Here is a 25,360-nt window from a genome sequence, read left to right on the forward strand (position 1 = left end):
TTTTTTGATTTTTTTTTGTTAATATCAATAAATTCGGTGAACTTTAACTGAAGGATAAATTTATTTGTTAGGCGAAAGCAAATATCAAAGGTATTAGATGTAATTTTCTAAACCACAAGAAATCTATATGTAATTACACTAAATCTCAGAGGAACGGAGTGTACCTATCTCTACTTTAAAAGAACTAATTGTTTATTTTTAAAATTTATTTTATTTATTTGTTAATATTTCAAATAATATATTTTAATTACATTATTTATAAATAAAAAAAAAGGAAAAGAGGTTATGAGAAGTTAGCAAGAGAAGACACATATATGCAGGTGATAGAGAAAAATATTTTGAATTTTAAAAGAAATCTAATCTATAATGCATGGATACGGACATAGCGACACAAGCACAATACGATAGGAACACAACGACAAAAAATTTAAATAATTTAGAACACAACACGAGGCCGATATGACTAAATATATAGTATATTATTTATTATATATATGTTCTTAATTTCTCAAAAAATTAAAATATGCAATATAAAAAATATTAAAATAAAATATAAAATAACCATGTCTTATATTTAAATTCTTAACTAAGTGTGTCTTAAAATATTTTTAAAAAGTACGCAATCAAAAATTTTAATAACCCAAATTAGTTAAACCATTATGATAATATCTCAATATTTTAGTAATTTCATCCCAAAATCTTTAGTTTGAGAGGAGTGAATTATTATTAATTTTTTTTATCAAGTTCAACTCTTTAAAAAAAAAAAAAAGCCCAAAATTTGTAAAATTATATATATATAAAAATAAACGTATCGGAACGTATTGGGTGTCTAACACTCGAATATGCGGATGTCGACGTGTTCTAAGTGTGTTCGAGTTGTATTCATATACGACACGTACCCAGCACTGTACCGCACAATTTATTGGAGTATCTGTACTTTATATAATCTAAACTTTTCTACTAGCCGTCGTGGCATGTTGTCCCTATATGTATATAATAAAAATATTTTATATTTTAAAACATATTATGAATAAGAATAATTATATGTAAACCAACACATCATATATCTAAAAAAAGAAAGAAAGCAACAAAGAGAAAAAAAAAATCAACCAAGGGGTATTATTGATATAATAATAAAATTAGTGTTACAGTGTCATAACCGCCGTTTGTAAGATAAAAATACCTTTTCTTTTTATATAATATAGATGTGCAAAGGTTCACAAACTGATAAAAAAGGTAGAGTGAAAGGTTATATTGCAAATTGGGCCACAAATGTATGGGCCGATCTCTTAGCCCACAGCGGTGACTATTGTGGGCCAGTCAGTGGCTTTAGTCAAGCCCACCCAGGACCAGGAGGGATGCTATTGGGTCTACAATTTATTCCGGCCTTCATTTCAGCCCAAAGAGTGCATCATAATCTACCCATTCGCTGCTAAATTGATTAACATTTAACTTACCGGTGCATTTGGATTGAAAGATTTAAAATTATGAATTTTAAATTATTCATAATAAATTTTTTAAATATATTTAAATAATTTTAAATTTAAATTTTTTTTAATATAAAATAATTTAAAATTACTTTCTCGAATTCAAATACAATCTCTTGAGATAACTCAAGTATAAAATGCTAATTTAAAAATATGCAATTAAATAAATAAAATTAAAGTATCTTTTTTTAATTTTAAAAATTAAAAACATCTCCTATAAATATACCTATTAACGGGCGAGAATGACCCAAAACCAGATCTATTATATTAGTCAATACCTAAATCCGGACCCATTAGCTTTATAATAGACCCAGACCCATACCCAAGATACTTATCTCAATGGGTACGGGTCCAGGTCTAAATCCTGAAATACCAATGTGTGGATAGGTAAAATCTAATTCTCTAAAAATTCATAAATATCTATTAACTTAAAATCATTAAATTTGTAATTTTTTTATAAATATCAACTGGATTTACTTGTCATCTAAAATTCTTAAAATTTGTATCTTATTAAAATTTTGTTATGTATTGATATTTTGACAAAAAAATATCATTACTGTTTCGTCTTTATTTTCATAATGACAACTTTGAATTAAATTTCTGATAAAATTAATTTGATCCTAAAGTGATACGTCAAGCTTGACTAATAGTAAAATTTATTTGAATTTGAATTATAAAAGCCTCACGGAATGAAAGTTCAACGCTGTTTCAAATAGATAAAAAATTTATTTTAAAGTTAAAATATGATTTTCATATTTTTTTTCCTATAGGTTCTTTAATTTTCATTCCTATCACGAATTTAAGCCTATTATTAAATTGATTAGTAATGATCCATTATTTGAATAAAGGCAAAATCATTACATACATTTAAACGATATGCAATTTCTATTCGTTAAAAATTTAAATAGCTATTAATTTATTTTATCGATCGCAACTTCATAAAATATTTTTAATAAATTAATTTAGTAATATATTTTAGTGATATTATTATAAAGAAACATGTATAATTGTTAATTCATTTTAATATGTGTAAGATGCAATGTCAAACCCAATTATTTTGAGAATAAAATAGGTAAGACCCAACGGATATTTTACGGGTGGATCCGAGTAAAATATATAAGCAATAACTATGGATATTTAATGGAATTTCGAGTTTAGGTAGATTGTTGGAACGGGTGATAAAAAGTCTTGATTGACTGTTTGCCATTCATGAATCTTTATCGAATAATATTAAATTGATGAATATAGAGAATTCGTCAAGTTGGTAGCGTGTTTCATTATGCTTACCACTTATATTAAACGGGGTTTTAATGTCACAACGAAATGCCACAAACTGAAAGGTGAAATCCGTGGAGTATGATTGCGCATAGGTTTGGCAGCTTGAAACCAACTCCTGAGAGTCGGTCTGAAACATTTCAAGTCGAGAACCTCGAGACAGGGCATCGAGGGTCTTATAGAGACTTGCACTAAGTACTGCATTTGCGTTTCATCGGCAGGAGATGTAGGTCGTCTATGTAGTTTTAGTGGGTTAGTTGGCAAGGTAGTTGACTGATTGAACTGATTCGCGGGAATTGTCATATGAAAGTTTCTTAAGACTTGGTTGGTATGATTCGGATTCCCGATTTCTATCATACTAGATTAGTTCTCGGACTTAACGAATCATGGCAATCACGTGCATACGAACATTATATCTTGGATATTGTGGGTGGTGGCTGTATCATGAGGCAGGTCATCATAAGCCTTATCCAGTGCAGTCGGAGTATGTAGCGAGCATGGTGGATTCCAAAAGAGGATCTATCCCATGTCAGTATACGACAAAGTTCTCCTATGCGCTCTGAAATGGTTTAGACTTTAAAGTCTTTGGCCAAAGCGATTCATCAATTAGGGATAAGTTTCCTAGATCAGATCGGTAAAGTAAACGTGTTTCGAGTATTAAGCATAGTTGCTTAGTTCTATGCCTAGACTAAAGTTGGGAGACGGTTGCCAGTAGGACCGTACTCGTATGGATTCGGAGCCTAAACGTTCAAGCTACTATTCACTTAGTCTCTAGTGTTATGGACTGTTGTTAGATGGCCATCCATGGTAACATGCTATTTTCGGTTATGAGATAATCAGAAATAATTAATTAAATTAGATTTAATTAATTGTGGGTCATACACGTCCAAGTAACTGAGGATGAACCTAAAGAGTTACATTGCACCACTATAATGGGATGGAATTAATTTGGAATCAGAAGAGTCAGATTAATTGGATTAAATAATTCTTGAAGAGCATAAATAATTCGATTATTTATTTAGACCAATTTATTGGATGGATGAGTTGAAATTTAATTAATTGGATTCATTAGAATTTTAGTTAGCCATTAAAATTAATTGAATTAATTTTATTGAGCTTGGTCCGATTTATAAATTGGATTTATATATAAATTGAAAGAAAGATGATAAAAGGCTTGAATGTTTTAATCGGATTAAAGGATGGTTCAATATTGGGCTTGTAATTAAATTAGATTTAATTAAAGTCCATTAGATGTAGACTTAACTTAATCGGGGATTTAACTGTATGTTGAATCATTTTTTTCGGATTTCTATGCTTCCACCATGCTGCTCGGGCTGATCCACTCCCTTCAGGGGTGATACCCACCCATCGAAAGGTCTAACCATATGAAAAATGTCTAATCAATATCCCTAGATTATTATGAAGAAATATTTGCTAGTCCGCCATAATCTTAAAAAATTCTTTATAATTTTTTAAATAATAAATATTTATAATTATAGTAAATATCACCGATCTGGTTTTAATTTATCTACAAAATTAAGGATGAGTTTGATACAAGAAAGAAAAAGGACGATAACAAAGCAACAGGGTTGGTTCAGGTTGATACGTTTGCATCCAAACGTGTCGCTGTCTTTCAACCCCCACGCGTCGCCACTTCTCTGCTGCCCCACGATTCTTCACTTCTTTCTTCCTTCTCTCTTTTTCTGTATCTATATTACAAGCTTGCTAAAACATTACAAACCACGAACTCCAATCGCCACTTCCTTCGGTAATTCACAAGTATCTCCTGCAGAGGTGAGTCGGGATTCGGGGAGTCCATTTATGTAGCTTTGTGTGATTTTACCTGTGCAATTTATGACTGCTGATGATTAATATTTCTTGATTGATTTATGTTTGTTGTTCGGCGAAATTGATGATGCATGTTTGTTGATTCTTGGGTTTCTTGTTGTCGGACTGTTGAAGATGACTGTATAGGGCGTGTGCTTTCGAATTTCAATTTCTTGGTTGGCATGCAAGAATGTGAAAGATTGAGGTTTTGGAACAAAGGTTGTTCATTTTGAGTACCTGGATATGATATGATATGATGCAAGTACAGAAAAACATCATTATTTTTATGACTATATAGGCAATGTTCGATTTTATTTATGGGGAAACTTTTTTATTTCCATGAATGATACCAAACATCTTACCCAAATCAGGTCCATCAAACCAAACTATTCATAGAGAAGTGTGGTACACTTATCATATATTGATCATTTTTCTAAACTATACGCCGACTACATAGCGAGTGCGTTACACTTGCCATGTAAGTGCCTCCGGTTCAATCAGACCCAGTCTAGGTTAGAATTTCCCTCAAATATACAGCAAGTCTTGGGCTTGTTCTCCAAAAATATTTCGAATAATTCCTTACGATAATATATATATTAATCATTGTGTCGACACTAAATATATTTACTATATTTTTTATTAAATGCAACAGACATGTATGAAAGTACTAGTAAGCAAAAAAATTGCTCTGAAAAAGGAAAATGGTGACCCTCTGCCACGGGTGGCAATGAGCTTTTTTTCTTCTAAAAGTTCATTGGCTACGTTGCTATTTCTTTTGGTTCATGGAATTTCTGGTGCATGTTTGTGTTCTCATAGGAGGGTGAAATGCGACTAAAGCTTTGTATTTTTTAAGTGATTATCTTGTAGAGCATTATCGGGATACTTGAATTTTTCAAGTATAGTGATCATGACTCTGAACACTATACAATTATTCTAATTTGTCAAACAGTGCCTTACTTACATCCCATCGTTTGAATTTGGGCTCGATGCAGATGGTTTTCTATAAGTAATGATAATGAAAGTTGTGGAAATTGCATAGTTGTGGCTATCATGGCTCTGTTGTTCGAATTGGTTACTTCAGCAGTCAGGTTGGTGTTGAAGCCTCTCTTGCTAGCTAAGCTATCTTGTCAAATTGGTCTCCGTAGCGTTTCTATTATCGTTGAGAGCTGGGTAGAGCTGCTGAGACTTGCTCTGTGCCTGCATTTAGTTATACTCTGGCGGGTCGTGATGTTGGCTATTGCAATATTATTTCTACCTGTACGAGCGCTTGCTGCATTGTATAGAGAAAGGCTGGTAATTTACTTCTACCTTGTCTTTGTCGAGAGGACTTTGATTTTCTTAGCATAATACTTCTTGTGGTTGTCATCTAATTAGTACATTCCACCGTTGATTTTATAAGTTGTTAAGCACATGTGTGCATGTTTGTATGTATAGAAGTACAGTCTAGATCAAGTATTGGAGTATTTTAGGTTGCTTTGTCAAACACTCTCTAAATGATTTTGCAAGTTCGTCGCATCTCTAGGTGTACTTTTGTTCTGCTCTAAGGCTCTAGTTGGAGTGTCAGGCGATTGAGAAGCAGTGTGAAATGCGTGCATAGAAACAAGAAAGAAAATTAAACAAAAGAACAAACAAGTTTTACGTGGTCGGAGTTAAATGGTCCTTATGTCCGCAGTTACTTTAAGTTTCTCTTATTAGTATATAGTTTTTGTTAACTATCCATCTAAATATCCCCAGGGTCCATGCAAACATTATATAATTACGATTTGTTCCTGATAATAGTGTATGGAAAAAAAATTAATGTTGGGTTCATGATAGCCGGGCCAAAGTGTAACGTTAGCTCAGGTTCCACGCTCCAATATAAAGCATCGTCATTAGAAGAACAAGATTTATAGGGAACACTTTCAAATTTTAACGAGATGTGTGTTTAAGGGGTCATCCATCGTTGAATATTTTTATCTCTTCTTTTGTGGGATCCTACTTTTTCATATTCTTTAGGTAGAAAGAAAGTCGTTTATATGTTTGATGCCATATTCATGATTACTAATTTTAGAACAGCCAATATGTAGCTGGAGATTCAACTGCATAGATTGAGATATGCACTGGAAAATGATCTCTGGGACCGAAAAGAACAAGAAGTGCAACTCTATGTGGCCGTCAAAGAACGTGGAATGATGGAGACAATGCTAATGGAACTTGAAGAAGAGCATGATGAGGCCATCTCAAGAATCAAACTGCTAGACAGCGAGGTGAAGAATTAATCCTCTAAATCCATATAAAAAAAAAGTAGTTTCAATCTTTGCCCGCCCACGATCTAGTTTCTCTAAGGAGAAACAAGCACTTTCACTTATCGTTGTTGTCCATTTATAACTTTTCGTGTCTATCCCTGTAGGTTCAGGATTTAAAAGATGAAATACAACAGTTGAAGGAGGTTCATAGCAGAACACTTTGGAGCTACGAGGGTCGAGGTGATGATGTATGCAATGACTTTAACATTAGAAGCACCGACAATGTCGGTACAATATCCTGGAAACCTGATTGCAATGAAAACATACTTTGCAACGATGAAATGCAGGATGTCTTAAAAGCTGGATCAAAAGTTTACAGGCTCTCCCAGCCGTTTGTTCGTTACACGATCTCAAACGAGAGTGAAACTCTGACACAACAGAGGGTGGTTGCTATATCTCGAAGCCTATTCAGCGGGGCATTATCACTTGTGGTTGGGATCGTCGTGTGGGAAGCACAAGATCCCTGCACGCCTCTGGTAGTAGCTCTTTTTGGTGTAGTTACCATATCGTTGATGAGCGTTGTCCCATTATTGAACCCTGTTGAGAAACCTACGTCCGAGGCTGTTGTGCTACTGAGCTTCAACTGGTTTCTACTTGGGACATTAGCATGTCCGATGCTACCAAGAATAGGCCGTGTCTTAGCTCGCTTGGGTTGGAGTTTTCTGGGACAAACACTTGAGTGGTTTGGACTATGTTCCAGGGTTTACCACTTGGCCTAGAACATTTGTAATATAGAAAGATGGCGGTGGACGTTTCCTCTAACAGACAATTTCGATTTGTCACAGTTCAACAGCAGTTAACTGGTTTTTTTGTGGGAGTAGATGATCTGTAAATTTTCATAATGTAATAACTCTTTTGTTTGGCCCTCCCTTCAGTGGTTTTAATGTATCAGACATTCGAACATCAGTTGAAATGACGACCCTGTCAGTATAACATCAGCATAAGTAAAATTTATAAGAACTTTATAATGATTTCAGGTCCAAATCCCAAGAAAGTGGAGAAAAAACGCCAGCATGCCCACATTAATCACATTGAATATCATAACACAATATAATGTGATATCTCCTTTAATTATTTCTTTCGAAGAATAAAACTGGAAAGTGGGTTTTCATCAGTCAACCCAATGACAGAGGTTTGATTCTGCTGGCTCATTATCAAGATATTGAGATTATGTATTTTGTATCTGTACTGATTCTGACAGGGGTTGAAATTATGTTTGATTCAACAGCATGACTCATCAAATAATAGCGATGCCATGACAACCACACTCCCAACATTTCATGTTATGTCATATTAAAAAATCTCTAATTCTGCCTATATTTGTAGAATCAACTCGATCAATCAACAAATAATTAATTCTTTGATTTTGAATTGATTGGGCAAGATTCGTCTAACGGTCATAGTTTCGTTCAAATAAATACGAATCATGATTTGACTCTTCTATTGGATAGCCGATATTCCTGGATTTCTAATGGTATGCAGATTGCCCTAACTACTATCAACCTTTTTATAAATTGAGGTCATAATGCAATCAACATGGTAGCACAAGTCACTTATATTTTACATACCTTTTCTCTCGGTAAACAACACGAATTTACGCTCCACAAGCCTACTTTAGATTATATTTCAAAATTTTTATCACTTTCACACCAATTATTACACCATTATTCTATGTTATTTTCATATTCTCTCAATTTCCTTCTTGATATTCCGATTGTTACTTATGTCATCTTTTGATTTTCAGGATGTTTTTAAGGTCATTTGACTATTATAATGCTATTAGATTTCAATATGCATCATAATCGATTCACTCAAATAAATAAATTAGAAATATACTAATAGCCGAGACATGCTATTTTTTATATTTTTTTTGGGTTAATTATATTTTATCATCTGAACTATGAGTGTTTTTATACTTTGGCATCTAAACCTTTTTTTGTGTCAATTTACCATCTCAACTTTATGAAATTTTACAGTTTGTCATTTATCATTATTTTTCAATCAAGTTTTTTATCGAAAAAATATTACATGCAGTGCAAATGCGATATATAAGACCTATGTGGTTTGATATTTTTCGCATATATACAACATTTGAAGTTTTTCCAGTAGAAAAATCAAGAAAAAAATTATCGTATATGAAAAAGTGCAAATTTCACAAAGTCAAAATGGTAACTTGACAGGAAAAAAAAAAAAAAAGTTTCAAATGCACAATGTAAAAATGAGATATTAGATTGCAAAATGTATTTTTTCCTTTTTTTTTTTTGTGGAATCCATGAACTTTATTCGATGGTTATAGTCTAGGAAGGAAAAATGGTATTTAGCCCCTGTGATATTATAAATGTGCAAAGTATTTTCTATGAAAAAATTATAAATTTAGCCCCATGTATTTTTTAAAATGCTTTACTCCCTTGTAATTTTTAAAATCAAGCAATTTATCCCCTTAGACAGGGGGATAAATTGCTTGATTTTAAAAAATACAAAGAGAGTAAATGCTATTATTTTTTCATATGAGAGTAATTTGCTCATTTATAAAGAGCGCATAATTATAAATACCTTTTCGTTGTTCAAAAATTTACAAATACCCTCTGATTTAACATCCATCTAACCACGAGCCCATTCCATTTGGTTTCCATCTAATTTTTATAGTGAACTGACCAAAATATCCTTTTGAATTATAAATTATAATTTTATATATTTTTTATAATTTTTTAAAATATTTTTATGAACTAATAATTATTTATTTTACCCCCCTTAAAAAAATTTATATTTTTTAAAAAAATTTTATTTTTTTAAAAAAAATCAACAAGTATAAAATAATAATGTCCATTTCACCGTTTAGGGCTACATAATTATTTTCTATTTAAAAAAAATATTTATACTTTTTTAAATAACAAAAAAATATTCATAATTATGTCAAATTTCAATAAAATTAGTTATAATTTACCCTTAATTATATGAATTTAAAATTTAAATACACAAATAGAATACGCCAACAACACCGACGTATAACAAATAATCAGATGTCCCCTTGAGAGATAGGTACATCAACTAAAAGTAGACAAAAGGTTGGGCAGTTGTGCATTTCAATGCCTTTTGATAGGATAGGAAGAGACTTTGCATTCATATATATTAGTCATCGTTGCATGCAGTTCCTGAACATAAGCTTTAAATTTAAATAAGCATAAAAAAAATTAATTGAAATAAAATAAAATTGTGCATTTTTAATTTGAGTGTCGCATGATTTGCACATTTGTAAATCATTCAATTCAAATTGATTTATTCAACTAATATATCATGACTTTTAATATCGTATAATCATTGGATATAAGATTAATTAATAACCCATAATATTTAAAAAAAAAGAAAAAACTACATGTACAAATTGTTCAATATAAAACATAAATAGACGTGTAAATATTTCAACTACTAGTACAAGAAAAATGATAAATCACAGGCAAATAAATTAATATAGAAATTCAAAATTTTGATCGTGGTTAATTAATATTTATCATGGTCTTAACTATGACCAAAATATTTATCACGATTCTCGACTATGACCAAAGTATTTGCAATGGTTTTTTACCACATGACTAATAATTTTACGTTGCTTATTAAAACAACAACTAATGGGCACTGAAAAATTCGCTGCAGCTTTTTACTTTGATCATGGTAATTAGTCCTGACAAAGTGTCGTATCTATTTTAATATTTTTGTAAATATATAATTCATAATCAATTTGATTTCTACTTAAGCTAGAAGTGTGGTAATGGCTTTGATAAAGTAATAAATTAGGTTAGATGTTAATGTGTGAGAATAAAAGCAATAATTATTAGATAGAATAATGTGTGTTGATGTTGATGGAAGTGATTTACCTACCAAATCCAATCAAACTATCAATATCATGCCATAAATAATTCACCACACACTAAAAGCTGCTTTTCTTTTTTTTGTTTTTTTCTCAGAATTATTGTCAACATTAGTGAGAATGAATGACTGAGTGTACTCGTCTACAGATCTATGAGTGTTCGATAAGTTTGATGTATCATAAAAAAAAATGAATGAAAATCTAGTGAATATTAATGAATTGGACTATAATTGTTAGGGAATTATTAAAATTAGAGGATATTGGTGATTTTTCAAATAGCAGAGGGATATTTATAATTATACTAAATTTTAGAAGAACTCGTTGTAATTACCTTTCAATTAGTTTTGTTCCCTTTTCTATCATAAGTTTTGTTTAATTTCAATTTACTTTTGGTGATGGTGACGGGGTTGAAAAGGGCTAAAGCCCTCAAAGAATTATTTTGCCTTTCAGAAAACAAAAAATAATAGAACACGATAAGGATTCGTGTCAATTTTATTGAGTCGGGGCTTAGACAACCCAAACAACCTAATAACTCGAAATAACAACCGTTGATGTCTTTACTATTCGTGCGCTCTTCAACCTTGTTAATTACCTTACGTCAACGTTGGCTACTTATGCATTACAGGGTTTTAAATGGGGACCGCTCCAAATAAATTGTGTCGCAAGTCAACTCATATTCCAGAATTGAGGAGTTATCATGGATCCCAACTCGTGCATTTGACAACCTGACGTGGATAGGCTCCATGTCAACTAGAATCACCATATCACCAACAGCCTCAACTCGGATCAAATAGTTTTAAAAAAATATTAAAAAAAAAAGGGTTCTCTCACGGATGCATGAAATGAAAAAAAAAAAAATATTTTGATTAACACATTTGCATTTTTATGTTATAGAAGTGTTGAATCATATCATTCAATACATCAAATTATATTTACACCCCTTTATATTTATACAAACCATCCATATTTTTTGTGTAATTATAGAAACCATCCATGAAAAAAAAATAGGGGTAATTTGCATAATAACGTTGATGTTTCTAAAAGGTATAATATCCAGGTTTGTGTAAATGATATTGAAGTTTTTAGCTGAAAGTACGTGTAATCTTTTTTAAGAAAAAAATATGGGTGATTTGTATAAATAGAATATAAATTAGGGGCATAGATGTAATAATGCTTAAATAGAAAGCAAACATGTGTTTGTCAAACTACTTCTCATTCTAATATCATCACTATTTTAAGCAAAAGAATGTTGCAGAATTCCAAGAGGAGAATGAAAGCACAAAACTGAGAGATTCCTTTCCTGATGAACAGAACCACTCAATTTTGGAAAAGGTGTCTAAGCCACAAAAATAACAAGTAATCCAATATTCTCTTTTTAGCAACTCTACACCACTAAATAGGATTTTTATTCCCAATATAGAAAGGACAAGAATACCCCCCATAAGTCAGTTAAAAAATTAGTTAAATCGCCACAAAATTTATATATTTTTTTATTCAGATAATTAGCGTTACTCGACACACTCGCTGCATGTGTAAAATTATTTAAAATTAATAAAGAATTAAATTTTTTAATTGATGGGTTATTTACCGTCACTGATTGGTGGCTTCAGAACATAAAATGTATCAAAAATTAAGATGCGTGTAAGTTTCAAGGGTATTTTAATAAATTCATTAAATATTGAAATTATTATTATAATCAAATATTATTGAAGGGAACAAATAAGTTAAAGAGTGAATTTAATTATTTAAAAGTTGGTACGACAATAGAGTTTTTTTTTTCTTTTTTATAATAATAAAAATAAGGGATAATTACACTCCCCTCTCTTGAGGTTTAGTGTAATTACACTTACATCCAATATAGTTTAAAAAATTACATTTAGCACCCATGAGGTTTGCTTCTATTTAACAAATTAATCTTTTCGTTAGTCAAAATTCACTAAATTTGCTGATGTTAGCAAAAAACTGAATGAAAATTGATATATACCACTATTTGACTTATTATTGATTTTATTGTAGGTCAAATAATTTTTTTTTCGAACTAAGCTATCCTTATAACGGTGAAGATATACCTCCTCATATGCATTAATGCGTGAAGACGTATGAGGGTAATTTAGTCATAAAAAAAATTATTTGACCTGAAATAAGTCACTAATAAGTTGATTAGGAGTAAATATAGTTTTTTTATTTATTTATTATTAATCTCAGCAAAATTCGATGAACTTTTTTATGACTAACGGAGGGACTAATTTGCTAGACGGAAGCAAACCTCAAGGGTATTAAATATAATTTATCAAACTACATGAAATCTACCTGTAATTATATAAAATCTTATGGAATGAGAATGTAATAATCCCTAAAAATAAGTATTTGATCAATGATTCGAACGAGGGTCTTTAATCAAGAAGAGGTTTTAATGGTGTAGATTTCTGCCACATAAAAGCAACCATAAATTGCCCTTAAACCCTTCACGTTTTCAGGTAGCGCATACTATTTTGTATCTATTTCTCTTATTTTAACTTTATTTTATTTAAGTATCTAAAGATTATACTATGGGATAACCAATTAATGAAAACATGACTCATATTTTTTGATGTGCCAAAGATAAAATACTATTTTTAATATAATAATTGTTAGGAATGACAAATGACACGAGTGTGTTAGAATTGACCTGAATCATTTTAAAACACATAAACTCGAGCCTAAATTACTGATTACGGGAATGAAGTTTTTAATTGTATAGACACTATCATATCTGAGGCAAGTCTCGGGTTCTTGTCACTAACCCTCCCCAAAAATAAGGATATGTAAATTTATAAAATAATCGTTTTTTTAATATAATGATTATTTATTAAAAAATTAAAATAATAATCTTAATTTTTTTAAAAAAATTAAAATAATAATCTTAATTTTTTTAAAAAAATTGGAAGAGAAAAGGGGCAGGGAGGAATAAGTCTGTGTATCCTCAGACCACGCGCACGTGCTCCCACTGTAGCTCCACGCAGCAACAACCCAGGGGCGCTCCGGTAATTAATTCCAAAGTCAGGACCAAATCTCAACCCTACGGCCTTTATCTCCGCTCCCTATTTCGGTAGCATTTGCACCGGCCACCTGGGTAGCAGACACGTGGCAAGATCTCCTGCGTAGGTTCTAGCTATAAAACAACCTCCCCCGACCCCCTACCCTATAGCACGCAGACGCTCGTTACACGCTCACACCTATACGGAGGAGTTGTAGACTTCCTCCTCTCTCAGATCTATTAACTTATATTTTCCATATATGTATATTAGTTTGTGGAGATTTGTATCTGTTGCGGCGGGTTCTGATTCGCTTGGTGCAGGTCGGGAACTTTCTCCGCCGCCGGCGTGGTCTGCACGTTGGATTAATGAAAGTATGCTCCGAAGCAGTAAGACTGCTTACGAGTATACGTAGTACGATGCGGTTGAAAAATTTGATATCGTTCTTTCTGGTGAAAGATCAGGTTCCCGCCTTGCATCAACTGAATCGGAGACCGCGGTGAATGCGATAAGTACGGCGCTGTATTGTGTCGGACTCAGATGGATCCAATATTGAGTTAGCTGTGGTGTAAATTTGCGTTTTGTTTGATATTGTTCGATGGAGTGTCACCTGGATCTGAGTTATTTTTTTTTTCTTAAGCGCGTAATCTGATTGACAGATCTTGTTTTCTTTTTTCAGTGGAAGAGGCTTGATTATTCAGTTGTTGTTGCATCACATGGAACAGTTTCCTTTTCTGAAACAATCGGTGGGTTTTTTTAGATTCTCCTATAGGTAAACAAGGACTATTGCCAGTGTCGGAAAGAGAAATCGGCGTAGGTTCGGATTCAACTTTAATATGCGGGTTAATTTTCGATGGAAGTTACTTTTATTTACCTATGGTGCTGTAATCGTGTTTACCTTCGTGAAAGATCCGAGATTGTTATTTCTTTTGATGTGCTTTTAGGCAGGTTCTAGATGTCGTAGCGAGTAACAGAGTTATTGGGAGAACTTGATGCTGAGTTGTAACTTGTGGCTTCAAGAATTTGGAGGTGCTTTGTTTTTTTCTTTTTCCCCCTCTTTCCCCGCTTTAGCTCTTTCGTGAATTATCTTTTTATGTTATGCGTCTTCCTGTCCACTTAAAATTCACCTTGGTAATTGATTTTTCCACTTATAATATGAGTTGAAGATCTTGCTCTCTCTGAATTGATTTGTCGAATCTTGGTTTTTGAATATATTGTTTTGCCTCTTATTTTTGTTAGTTAGAGAGAGAATGATTCAGATAAGCCTGATTTCTGATCATTGCATCATTTTCTGCATCCAGTATCCACCAATGCACATGATTCAAATGGAAACTGGTTTGAGATATGAGCTTGGTTTCTTCAATAAAATGCCTGTCATTGCCTACAGCATCTTGTCATTTGTGTTTCATTGGATTAGTTTTGGTTTGTTTTTTATATGTTTAAATGCCATGTGAATTTATAGAAATTTGTATCCTTCTTCATGAGTGAGGTTTTGGATTGTTGTTAGATGAGGTATTTTTGTTTGTCTGCTTGTGGTCTGAGGGGATAAGTCAGCATGATCTACAGAGAATCCTGTGTTTTCCATTGTTCATTTATGCTATACAATTGTAGGTATACATGTGGGAACATTCTGAGTTTTGATGCTCTGTCCACTCGGTACTTGTCTTATAGAATGAAGACAAGTTTTCAGGTGGCATTTCTGAATAAATTAAAGTTGAAACCTGTAGTATAAGCCTTTTAGTTTAGCATCTTCTTGTTATTGTGTTTGTAGAACTAAATGACTGAGAATCTTACTTTGAGTTCTACTTTAGAAGTTGAATAGAGATTAATTATCATTTTAATGCTCCATCTGAATACATAATCTATTGGTCATTTTTGCAACCTCAAGTAATGGTTAAGGCGTTAAGCATGCTTGTCGATGCATAATAAGCATTTTTCACTTAAAGCCAGAAGAGCTCTACTTAATGGATCATGCAGACTGTCAAAGGCAGAATAAGTAGGACACAAGTCTACTTTCCCTTATGAACTTGCTCCATGTGGTGTATACCGATGCACTCATAAGTTGATATTGATCATATTCATAAAAAAAAGGATTTTGATCATTCTCTTAATGCATAATTTTGGTTGTAGTGTAATGTGGTACTGAACAAGAATGCTACCGGTATAGTATACTCTCTTAGATATGGTATATTCTACAAACCAGTTATCCTTCTTTCAGTTAGATATTTCCTTCATTGTGAGGGGTATTTTCTATTAGTTAGTTTAAACAGATTGCTATAATATAATGACATCTGACAAGCATACATATTTTGTGCAGTGTATTTATATATGCGTGCTTTAGCTGAGTTTTTTTGCATCACTTATCTCCTAGATTTTTCATACTTGGATTGGGCAGATGAAGCCAGTGCATCTGGTTTCAGGTTTTATGTGCTCATATAATATATTATGTCTTGTGTCTCTAAGGCTTAGAGTTCTCTCAATTTTTCTTGTTGTTGTGTGAATAGGTAGTATGCCTGGATGCTTCATTTTGTCTACTTACATCTGTTTTACTGTTTCAGTAGCGAAAGATACATGTAATTCAGTCTGTTCACTGGGATTTAGGCTCATGTGATGAGGGTCATTTGTTGGCATGTGAATTAAACGTCAACCATGTCAAAGTCCTCAGTGACATTTCACATTCCTCGCATTTGTTATTTGTGCAAATTCGATTTGGTGGCAACATTATATTCTTTTAGTTGGTGGAATCTCATTTACGCTCTCCGTCTCTTGATCCCTTCCAAACTTGAAACTTCCTTTCTATCTTCTGCACTGCACACAGGGGACTAATAAATGATTTCATGAAGGTAAGTGGTCCACATTTGGTTTCTGATATAGAAAATTGCTCTACCAAGAACAAGCAAGACAAGTGAAGAGTTTGCTAATTGGTGCGCAATGTACATTGTCGTTTGACTTATATGGAAAGTGATGGTAAAGGAGCATCGCTCGAATCACATGCAATGTGTGGTGTACAACGTCATGGTAAGCATAAATATTCTCCATAAGTTAGATTTGTTATTTAATATATACATCAGTTTGCCTTGGTACACTTGATCTTGATCTTGATGTTTCCTTCATGGTGTATCGACTCACGCAGTTTTTGGTCTCTGGCAATCCAGAATACCCAAGATAACACCAAACAGAAGGCTGGAGGTGCAAGCTGAAGCTGTCTCGACTCATCATGCTTTCTAAAGTTAATTGCATTTTGTCTTGTGAGGGCAACTTCTACTACTGTATAATATACTGTACTGTGAGGGAGTTTGGTAACCAATTCCATTGACAGATTATTGGGGTCCGGGGACTATATGTAAAGAGAAATGAGAATTCTTGTAGCCGGTGGGTGGGAACGTGTAGTGAGTGCAAGGTAGTCTCCTTCTTCCCTTGAGAAGAAACCACCAAAACTCCGCTTCAATTTAAGCCCAAGATAATTGGCTTTGCTGAACTGTGTGCGCATGGACACCTGAATTGATTCAATTACTTTTTGCCAATGAAACTAAAATCATTCTCATAAAAACATAACAATAATAATTACATTGCTAAGTTTAGTAATTTTATGCAAGACTTTACATGGTTTAATAGATTACTTTCAGTTCTTTTGACGTTTATTTTTAGTCAACTAATAAATTCTCATTCATCAAAATTCATGGAATTTGTTAAAAAATAAATAAATGAGAATTTTTTTTATTTTCAATTAATTTATTATTAAATTATTATAGGTTGCATCTCGAGTTGTTTGTCAGGGTTTCAGGTAGAAATGCGACTTTAGGAGGGGACTGTTCGATCGACGCAATTGATCTGGAGCATCCAATCGAGGGCACAATTGAATTGGGGAAAGAATTAGGGATTTCAGCAGCGAGTGATGACGTTTTTGAAGGAATGGGGCAAAATCAAATTAAGGCTGAGATTGGGGATTTCGCACCTGGGTTTAATGTTGGAAAGAAGGTAATAGTTAGACACGCGGAGCGAGAGGATGGGGCGTAGCTGGCTGGACTAAAGTTGCTGCCTGAAGACCTTTTGTTGAGGGAAATTTGCAGACAACTGTGACTGGGAAGAAGAAAGAGGATAACAGTATTTCCTATTTTAGATGTAATTTAGTTTCTATTTTTTTGTCGAATTTCCTTGAAAAACTTTGTAAAAGGGGACGAAGGGTTAAAGGAACAAATTATTGGTAAATGAATTAAGTCTCAATTTTCTCTCAACCTTCTTTCTTCTTCTTCTCTTCCCATCTCCTTCTCCTTTGTTTCTGCAATTTAAGTGTTGAATGCTACATTTGGCCTCAGAGCGAACCAATCCTTAGACCTGCGGGAGTAATGGCCGACGGAACTAGACTAAAAGAGCTGCAAGAATTTCAGAAGAAAACTGAGTCAATAATGATAGATGGAAAAACAAGAAGGCAAGCAAGTGAAGAACAATTACACAAAAGGTTAGATTAGATAAATGAGACACAAGAAGGATTACAAGCTGCAGTGATGCAACAATAGCTTAAGAGTATTGCTAAATAACTACAGCATTACAATAGGAACAAGTCCATACTTGATGAAGGACTTACTGCTTCTGTGGAGAGGAGCTCTTCTTCAAGAGTCACTGCCCTTCACTCTCCTGGTAAGGAAAAAATCCTACTCAAACCAGCCCAACAAGTTACAATGCTATCCATAAAATAGAGTTTTCTCTCTTCAATAGAGAAGAAGCAAGGATCTGGGTGAGAAGACGTGATAGATATTTTCAAATGATACACCATTCCAAAGGATCCAAAAGTACCATTAGCCCGTAACTATATGCAAGGTGAAGCTAAGCTTTGGTACCGAGGGCATGTGGAAAAAGGGGGGGTACCTTCTTGGATAGATTTAACCTTAGCAGTGTTGGAAAGGTTTGAAGATCTAGACTATGAGAGAGTGGTATCTGAATTTAATATGTTGATATAGAAAACCACTATGAATGCATATTTAGAGAAGTTTGAAGAATTGGAGGCTCACATGCTCATATTCAACAAAAATCTGGATGAAGTCTTTTTCATGATGAAGTTTATAAGTGGTTTAAAGGATGGGATTAAGGGGTATGTTGCTACCATGAGACCCACAACCTTGAATCAAGCCGTTGTTCTGGCAAGAAAACAAGAAACCATGGTTGATGCAATACTTAAGAAACATACAGAACAAGGCTACGTACAAACCCCCAAACAAAAATTCTTCCTACAGACTTGCATTTAAGCCTTCCTTCAAGAATAGAGAGGAGAATTCCCAATCTAGAAGATTTCTAACCGAAGCTAAAGTGAGAGTTAGCAAGGAGAAGAACCTCTGCTACTAGTGTGATGAACTTTATACTCCTGGACACAGATGTATTATTAGACATGTTTACATGCTAATGAGTGAAGAGAAACCAAGGAGTATGAGGAATAGAGCAGGGAGAGGGGTCAGTTGAAGAAGAGGATGCAACTGTCTCTTTTCATGCAATATTGGAAGTATCAGTAGCAAAATTGAGGGTTAATGGGAAAGTTAATGGCAAGGATATCCACATTCTCATTGACAGTGGCAACACCTGCTGTTTGTAGATGAAAAGGTTGTACAAGTCTTAGGGTGTAATGTGGAACAGACTACACAAATGGTGGTGAGAGTGGCTAATGGAGGGAAGGTAGAGTAAGCTCTATTGCTTTGTTTTCTGCTGGGAGGTGGTTATCAGTTTACACATCCAGCTAGGGTCCTTAAGCTTGGGGGATATGACTTTGTGCTAGGTTGTGATTGGCTAAGTGCCAACAATCCCATAGAATTAGATTTTCATTAGTTGTAGGAGTAACCATTAATCCGTCAGGGAAAAGGATGGTTCTAACAGCCTTGAATGATAGAGGGGACTTGAAAACTCTCTTAGTCCAATCCTTAAGCAGGCTGCTGAGGAGAGGAACATGTGGCATTAACGGTCTCATCCATACAATGGTCAATGAAGCTCATCCAGGACATGACGATCCAAGGTTACTGGAGCTGCTTCACCAATTTAAGGATATCTTTCAAGAGCCCAATACTTTACCCCCTGAGAGGGTAATTAAACACAGTATTGAACTCATACCTGACTCAATTCCCAAGAAACAACAACTAAGTATGCCTATGGGCAAAAAACAGAAATAGAGAACATTGTTAAGGAAATATTGGCAAGTGGGATAATCAGAAGCAGTCAGAGTTCATTTGCCTCTCCTGTTCTGTTGGTGAAGAAGAAGGATGGAGGTTGGAGGCTATGTGTGGATTACAGTTACTTGAACAAGTTAACTATCAAGCATAATTTTCCCATTTCTATGATGATGTACTGTTAGATGAATTACATGGTGCTGAGTATTTTTCAAAGATAGATTTGATATCAGGGTATTTTCAAATAAGAATAAAAAAGGAAGACATCCCTAGGATTAGCTTTATAATACATAGTGGGCATTATGAATTCCTAGTAATGCCCTTTGGGTTATGCAATGCATTGTCCTCATTTCAGGCATTGATGAAAAGTCTTTGAACTTTATCTCAGAAAGTTTGTACATGTTCATTTGCCAAGCTACAGGTGGAATATCTTGGTCATATAATTTCTATTAGAGAAGTAGCAACTGATACTTAAAAGATAGAGTATATGAGGAACTGAACAAGATTTTGCTTCTAGCAAAGCTTTGAGAGGGTTTTTGGGACTTATTGGATATTGTAGAAAATTGATCAAGGGGTATGCAACCATTAGTAAATCCCTGACTTCTCTGCTTAAGAAAGATGCTTTCCTATGGAACCCTGAAGCTGAGTCAGCCCTCAAGCAACTGAAGGAAGTTATGACAAATGCACCCATACTAGCACTGCCAAACTTTTCTCAACCTTTGGTAGTTGAGACAGATGCTTGTGGGACAGGAATGGGAGTTGTGTTGATGCAAGGAGAAAGACCAATTGCTTACCTAAGTAAAGCTCTAGCCCCCAAAAATTTGGGACTGTCGACCTATGGAAAAGAGTTTCTGGCTCTGCTCTTGGCAGTCACCAAGTGGAAACATTATCTGCAGGGAAATCATTTCATCATAAGGATTGACCAAAAGAGTTTGAAGCATATATTAGATCAGAGGATTGGAACTATGTTGCAACCAAAGTGGGTTACCAAATTATTAGGTCTCAGCTACGAGGTTCAATACAAGAAGGGGAATGACAACTGAGCTGCAAATGCATTATCTAGAATGGAGCATGAAAACATAAAGCCTCAAGTTTATGCTATCACTACACAGGTACCCTTATGGATGCAAGAAATACAAGCTAGCTTTGAAGGCAACACCTTGTCTCAAACAATTATGCAAGCAAAGACAGTAGACAAGCAATCATATCCTGACTATAACTATGAGTTAGGTGTGTTGAGAAGGGGATGCAGGATATGTGTTGGGAATCATGGGGGAGCCAGGGAGAAAATCATAAAATCCTTGCATGATTCAACCCTTAGGGGACAGGAATCAATGGAACTTATCAGAGGATCAAACCTCTATTTTATTAGCCTACAATGAAGGAGGATGTACATACTTGGGTGAAGAAGTGTGAAGTGTGTCAAAGGTCTAAGCATGAGCACAATGCTACCCTGGGTTACTGCAACCTCTACCTATACCTGATCAAGCTTGATCCTGCATTTCCATGGATTTCATTGAGGGATTGTCTAGTTCAGAAGGTAAGGACTCAATCTTAGTAGTGATGGATAGATTAACCAAGGAATCACATGTTTTGGCTCTCAAACATCCTTACACTGCTACATCTGTTGCTAAGATCTTCTTTGACAACATCTACAAGTTGCATGGCTTGCTTGTGATCATAGTAACTGATAGAGATTATATATTCACTAGCAAGTTCTGGAAAGAGTTATTCACCTTGTCTAGAGTATCTTTAGACATGTCATCCGCCTATCATCCCAAGAGTGATGGTCAAACTGAAAGAGATAACCAGTGCCTAGAGAACTATTTAAGGTGTATGTATCATCAAAAACGGCTCAATAGCTGACCTTAACTGAATTCTGGTTCAACACAAATTTTCATATGGGCCCTACTTGCAAAATATGAAATTGTATGAAGACAAGAAGAGGTCTGAAAGAGAGTTTGAGGTTGGGGATGAAGTATTTCTCAACTTGCAACCTTACAGGCAGACAACAGTTGCACTTAGAAAAAAACTGAAGTTATCTTCTAAATATTTTGGGCCCTATAAGGTGATTAAAATAGTAGGGAATGTGGCCTACAAGCTGAAACTGCCCCTTGGAAGCAAAATACACCTATTTTCCATGTATCATTGCTAAAGAAAAAGATTGGAGCTAAATATTTCTCATCTGTTAACTTAGCAGAGTTTTAGGATGAAGTCATCAAGGTACCCTGTAGCTATCTTGGCAAGAAGGTTGATACCTAGAAAATAGGCGTCCCACAGGTGTTGATACGATGATCTTATAGCTCCCAGATCAAACAACCTAGGAGCATTATCACGACGTTGCTTTTAAATTTTCTGATTTTGATCCTTGGGGACAAGGCTCAAAAAAAAGGAAGGAGGAATGTTACAATTTAAGTAGAAACGCGACCTCAGGAAGGGACCGTTCGATCGATACAGTTGTTTTGGAGCGTCCAATCAAGGGCACAATTGAATTGGGAAATGAATCAGGGATTTCAGCAGCCAGCGACGTCGTTTTCTAAGGAAAGGGGCAAAATCAAATTAGGGTTGAGATTGGGGATCTCGCACCTGGTTTAATGCTGGAAAGAAGTGAAGACAGCAATATCTCCTATATTAGGTGTACTTTGGTTTCTACTTTTTGGTCGAATTTCCTTGAAAAACTTTGTAAAAGGGAACGAAGGGAAAAAGGAACATATTATCGGTAAATGAATTAAGTCCAATTTTCTCTCAACCTTCTTTCTTCTTCTTCTCTTCCCATCTCCTTCTCCTCTGTTTCTGCAATTTAAGTTTTGAATGCTACATTGTTCAATTTGGTCAGTTTGATTGTTTTACTGGAGATTAGTTCTTATAGTGCTTCTGGGAGTTCTTTTTTGCTCACCCAAAATACTCAAACCCGTAAATTCAGCTCCCACTTGTTTCAAGAAGCTTGTTGTAGGGCCGTCGCCAAATCTCTACCCGTAGGCAAATAGAAATGCTACAGCGGACTTTCGGAAAAAGGTATTGATTCTACAAGAATTGATCATATAGGCGTTCGATTTGGGAAGATATGGTTTTTGTTCGATGGTTAAGGGGAGAGAAGAGATTGGTTTGTTGCATGTTAACTGTTTGATAAAATGACTATGATGCTGTTGATTTTTGTGGTTTCTGAAGAGAAGGGAAAATGATGTTATGTGTTGGTGGTTTCAGTCGCTGAAGAGGTGCGATGGACTGGAGTGTTGTGCGAAGACTTTGGGAAAAGTGGGCACCAAGCGCTGTAGGTTCCTCAGGTTATCCTGCATTTACCATTTTTCTCTGGAAGTATGCATTTTTTTTCTTTTAAGTTAATTTTTTCATGCTGCCATAATGAACTAATAATATACGGTTACACAAATTTCCAGGGCAGCCTTTGAAGGCAGCTCTGTTGATTAACTATGATCCGACTGGACCATCTCGCCTTGTATCAACAATGTAAGTGAGCATACAATTTCTTTTCTTTTTTGTTTTGGGCGATAAGTATATATATAGAGTTACATTTCTGTGTTTATGTGCATGCTTCTGACTGTGCGTGTTCTTGTATGTTCACTGTGTGACCATTGGTTTAGATTGGAATGTATTTTATCCTAGGATCATTTTAGCACCCACTTTAAAGGTAAGAGACTATGATCCAATTAGTCAAAACAATGATCTAGTAGATTGTCTCCTTAATGAGCATGATGCAATTGTATTCCATCTCAACTGGGTGTCACGTGGCTGCTTCATCAGCTCTGATAGATTGACTAATCAGTTTCTGGTAGTCCCCTCCTGTGAGTCTATGAACATTTTCCTTGATGTCCATGCTGGCGTTTTTATTGGTTAAATGCAACTTGATAATTGAAATAAGTTGATTGCTGGATGTCGCTGGGACGGACTTCATTGGCAATATGTCTGCACTAGTTCAAGTCCAGTTGGGAAAGCCCATTTTTTTATGAAATTTCGGAGAAGACAGAAAGTTCTTGTTTCCGGGCAGGAAGAAGCATGACAAGGATTCTGATTCTGTTGTTAAACTATTTTTTTCAAAACAGCTTTCTAGAAGGGCCCAGTTGACCGTCAAAGGGAGGAATTCATACCCACCTTTCCGTTGTCAATGAATTCTGTGATTGAATATCCGAGTGAATGAGCTAGAAAAGAAATCTAACCGTACTTGCAGGACCAGTTAAAATTCAAAATGTATAAGTTTCAAGATTGTAATACAAAATCTGAGCCTTATATTGATAGAATATTGGTGAATCTTAGAGAGGGTGCAGGGCTATAATGAAATGACAACAAAAATTCTCTGACTGCTATGGGGTTTTGGATTTAGTGGGAATGAATTAAATTTTCATGTTTGGTGATAGTACACTAGGACTTGCAGTTCTCTTAGTAATGTACTACAGCATGGAAATCCTTGATTCTTTTTATTTCTCTAAAGTCAAACCAGTGATAGTATGCTTACAGTTGATTTAGGATGAGCAAGTTGAGAGATTGGTATATGGCTTGCACTTAATGCCAGTGCATAGTAGCCACCTCATTGCCGTGCAAATACTCGTCTTCATTTATTTTATTTGGTTTTGGAATATCGAATACTGGTTTACATAGTTGATGTGATTGCCTACCACACGATATCTTTGTGTCACTATAGTCTTCTGCTGCTGCTGAGAGTACATGTTCTGAAGCCTTCTTTATTTGCATGTAGTGCAGAGCAAGAGAGCATAAAAGCAGATCCAATTGAAATAAGTGAATTTGTCAGCTTTGTTAAGAGAAACAAACTCCAGATGGAGACCTTCTTTATCGGGCCGAACGAATGTGAGTTATATTACTTCCATGAATGAGAGTATGCTGTTGGATGATTTGTTGTCGCACCATCAACTCTTTTTAGTGAAGAATGATCTTCTGTTAAAAAATGATACTGTTTTTTTTTATCTCGAGCGCTTCACCGCACTCTAGAACTTTGCCTTGAGCCTTTTTCTTCCACTTGGACATCATGTGGCTATTGCCTATTAGTCCTAGACACTTGATATAATCAAATTTCTGAAGCAAGCAATGTAATTGAGAAAATCTCTGGGGACATCCCACAGGAATAATACTTCTGTTGGTCAAACTGGAAATGCTTATGGTTTCTTGGAAGAAAGATTAACGGCGATATCACCAAGATTTCTAATTGTAGTTGCAGTACTCAAACATGTCAGTTGCATGCTAACTCTAAGGCCGTGCTTTATTCTTTCTTAACAGATCTCGTCTCCTCAATTCATGAGAGTTGGTTTTGCGCAAGGTGCCTGAACACTTCAATGCAGGCTGGTGAAGGTGCTATTGTGATACAGACATCGGCACTCCTCTTGGTTGGGCTGTAAGCATCCTGATTCTTAGCAAACGAAACATTAGAAAGTGCCCACCAACCTTTGATGCATTTATAACATTATCAGTTGTTTTGCCCCCCCCCGCCCCC

At 34.6% G+C, this 25,360-nt stretch overlaps 2 protein-coding genes and 1 long non-coding RNA gene across 10 annotated transcripts in view; all 3 read left to right on the forward strand.

Moving 5' to 3' along the window:
• Positions 4,334-7,790, forward strand: LOC105157862. Of its 3 annotated transcripts, none has more exons than XM_011074477.2 (5): positions 4,334-4,556; positions 5,582-5,882; positions 6,656-6,835; positions 6,979-7,062; positions 7,162-7,790. In XM_011074477.2, exons 2-5 carry the CDS (start codon positions 5,640-5,642, stop codon positions 7,591-7,593), a joined length of 939 nt encoding a protein of 312 aa, XP_011072779.1. In that variant the 5' UTR covers positions 4,334-4,556; positions 5,582-5,639; the 3' UTR covers positions 7,594-7,790. The 3 variants fall into 3 exon arrangements, with proteins under 3 accessions (XP_011072779.1, XP_020547437.1, XP_011072696.1); XM_020691778.1 differs by having other exon boundaries at positions 4,336-4,556; positions 5,582-5,677; positions 5,797-5,882; positions 6,979-7,790; XM_011074394.2 differs by having other exon boundaries at positions 4,336-4,556; positions 6,979-7,790.
• On the forward strand, positions 13,942-17,966 carry LOC110011576. 4 transcript variants are annotated; one of them, XR_002286599.1, is made up of 3 exons: positions 13,942-14,782; positions 16,572-16,771; positions 16,909-17,966. It is a non-coding gene; the product is annotated as an uncharacterized LOC110011576 (long non-coding RNA). The 4 variants fall into 4 exon arrangements; XR_002286598.1 differs by having other exon boundaries at positions 13,942-14,570; positions 14,698-16,771; XR_002286597.1 differs by having other exon boundaries at positions 13,942-14,265; positions 14,433-16,771.
• Positions 22,021-25,360, forward strand: part of LOC105157982 — a 4,149-nt gene continuing 809 nt past the window's right edge. Inside the window, exons 1-6 of one of the 3 annotated variants that reach the window (XM_011074683.2) lie at positions 22,026-22,621; positions 22,826-22,917; positions 23,107-23,186; positions 23,298-23,367; positions 24,611-24,720; positions 25,147-25,261. In XM_011074683.2, coding sequence (XP_011072985.1) covers positions 23,123-23,186; positions 23,298-23,367; positions 24,611-24,720; positions 25,147-25,261 — 359 coding nt within the window. In that variant the 5' untranslated portion in view covers positions 22,026-22,621; positions 22,826-22,917; positions 23,107-23,122. Of the gene's footprint in view, positions 22,918-23,106; positions 23,187-23,297; positions 23,368-24,610; positions 24,721-25,146; positions 25,262-25,360 lie in introns of all 3 variants that reach the window. The other 2 variants (XM_020696000.1, XM_011074755.2) reach the window with 2 other exon arrangements.

Source organism: Sesamum indicum, linkage group LG1 (genome assembly GCF_000512975.1).
Source record: "Sesamum indicum cultivar Zhongzhi No. 13 linkage group LG1, S_indicum_v1.0, whole genome shotgun sequence".
Lineage (NCBI taxonomy): Eukaryota > Viridiplantae > Streptophyta > Magnoliopsida > Lamiales > Pedaliaceae > Sesamum > Sesamum indicum.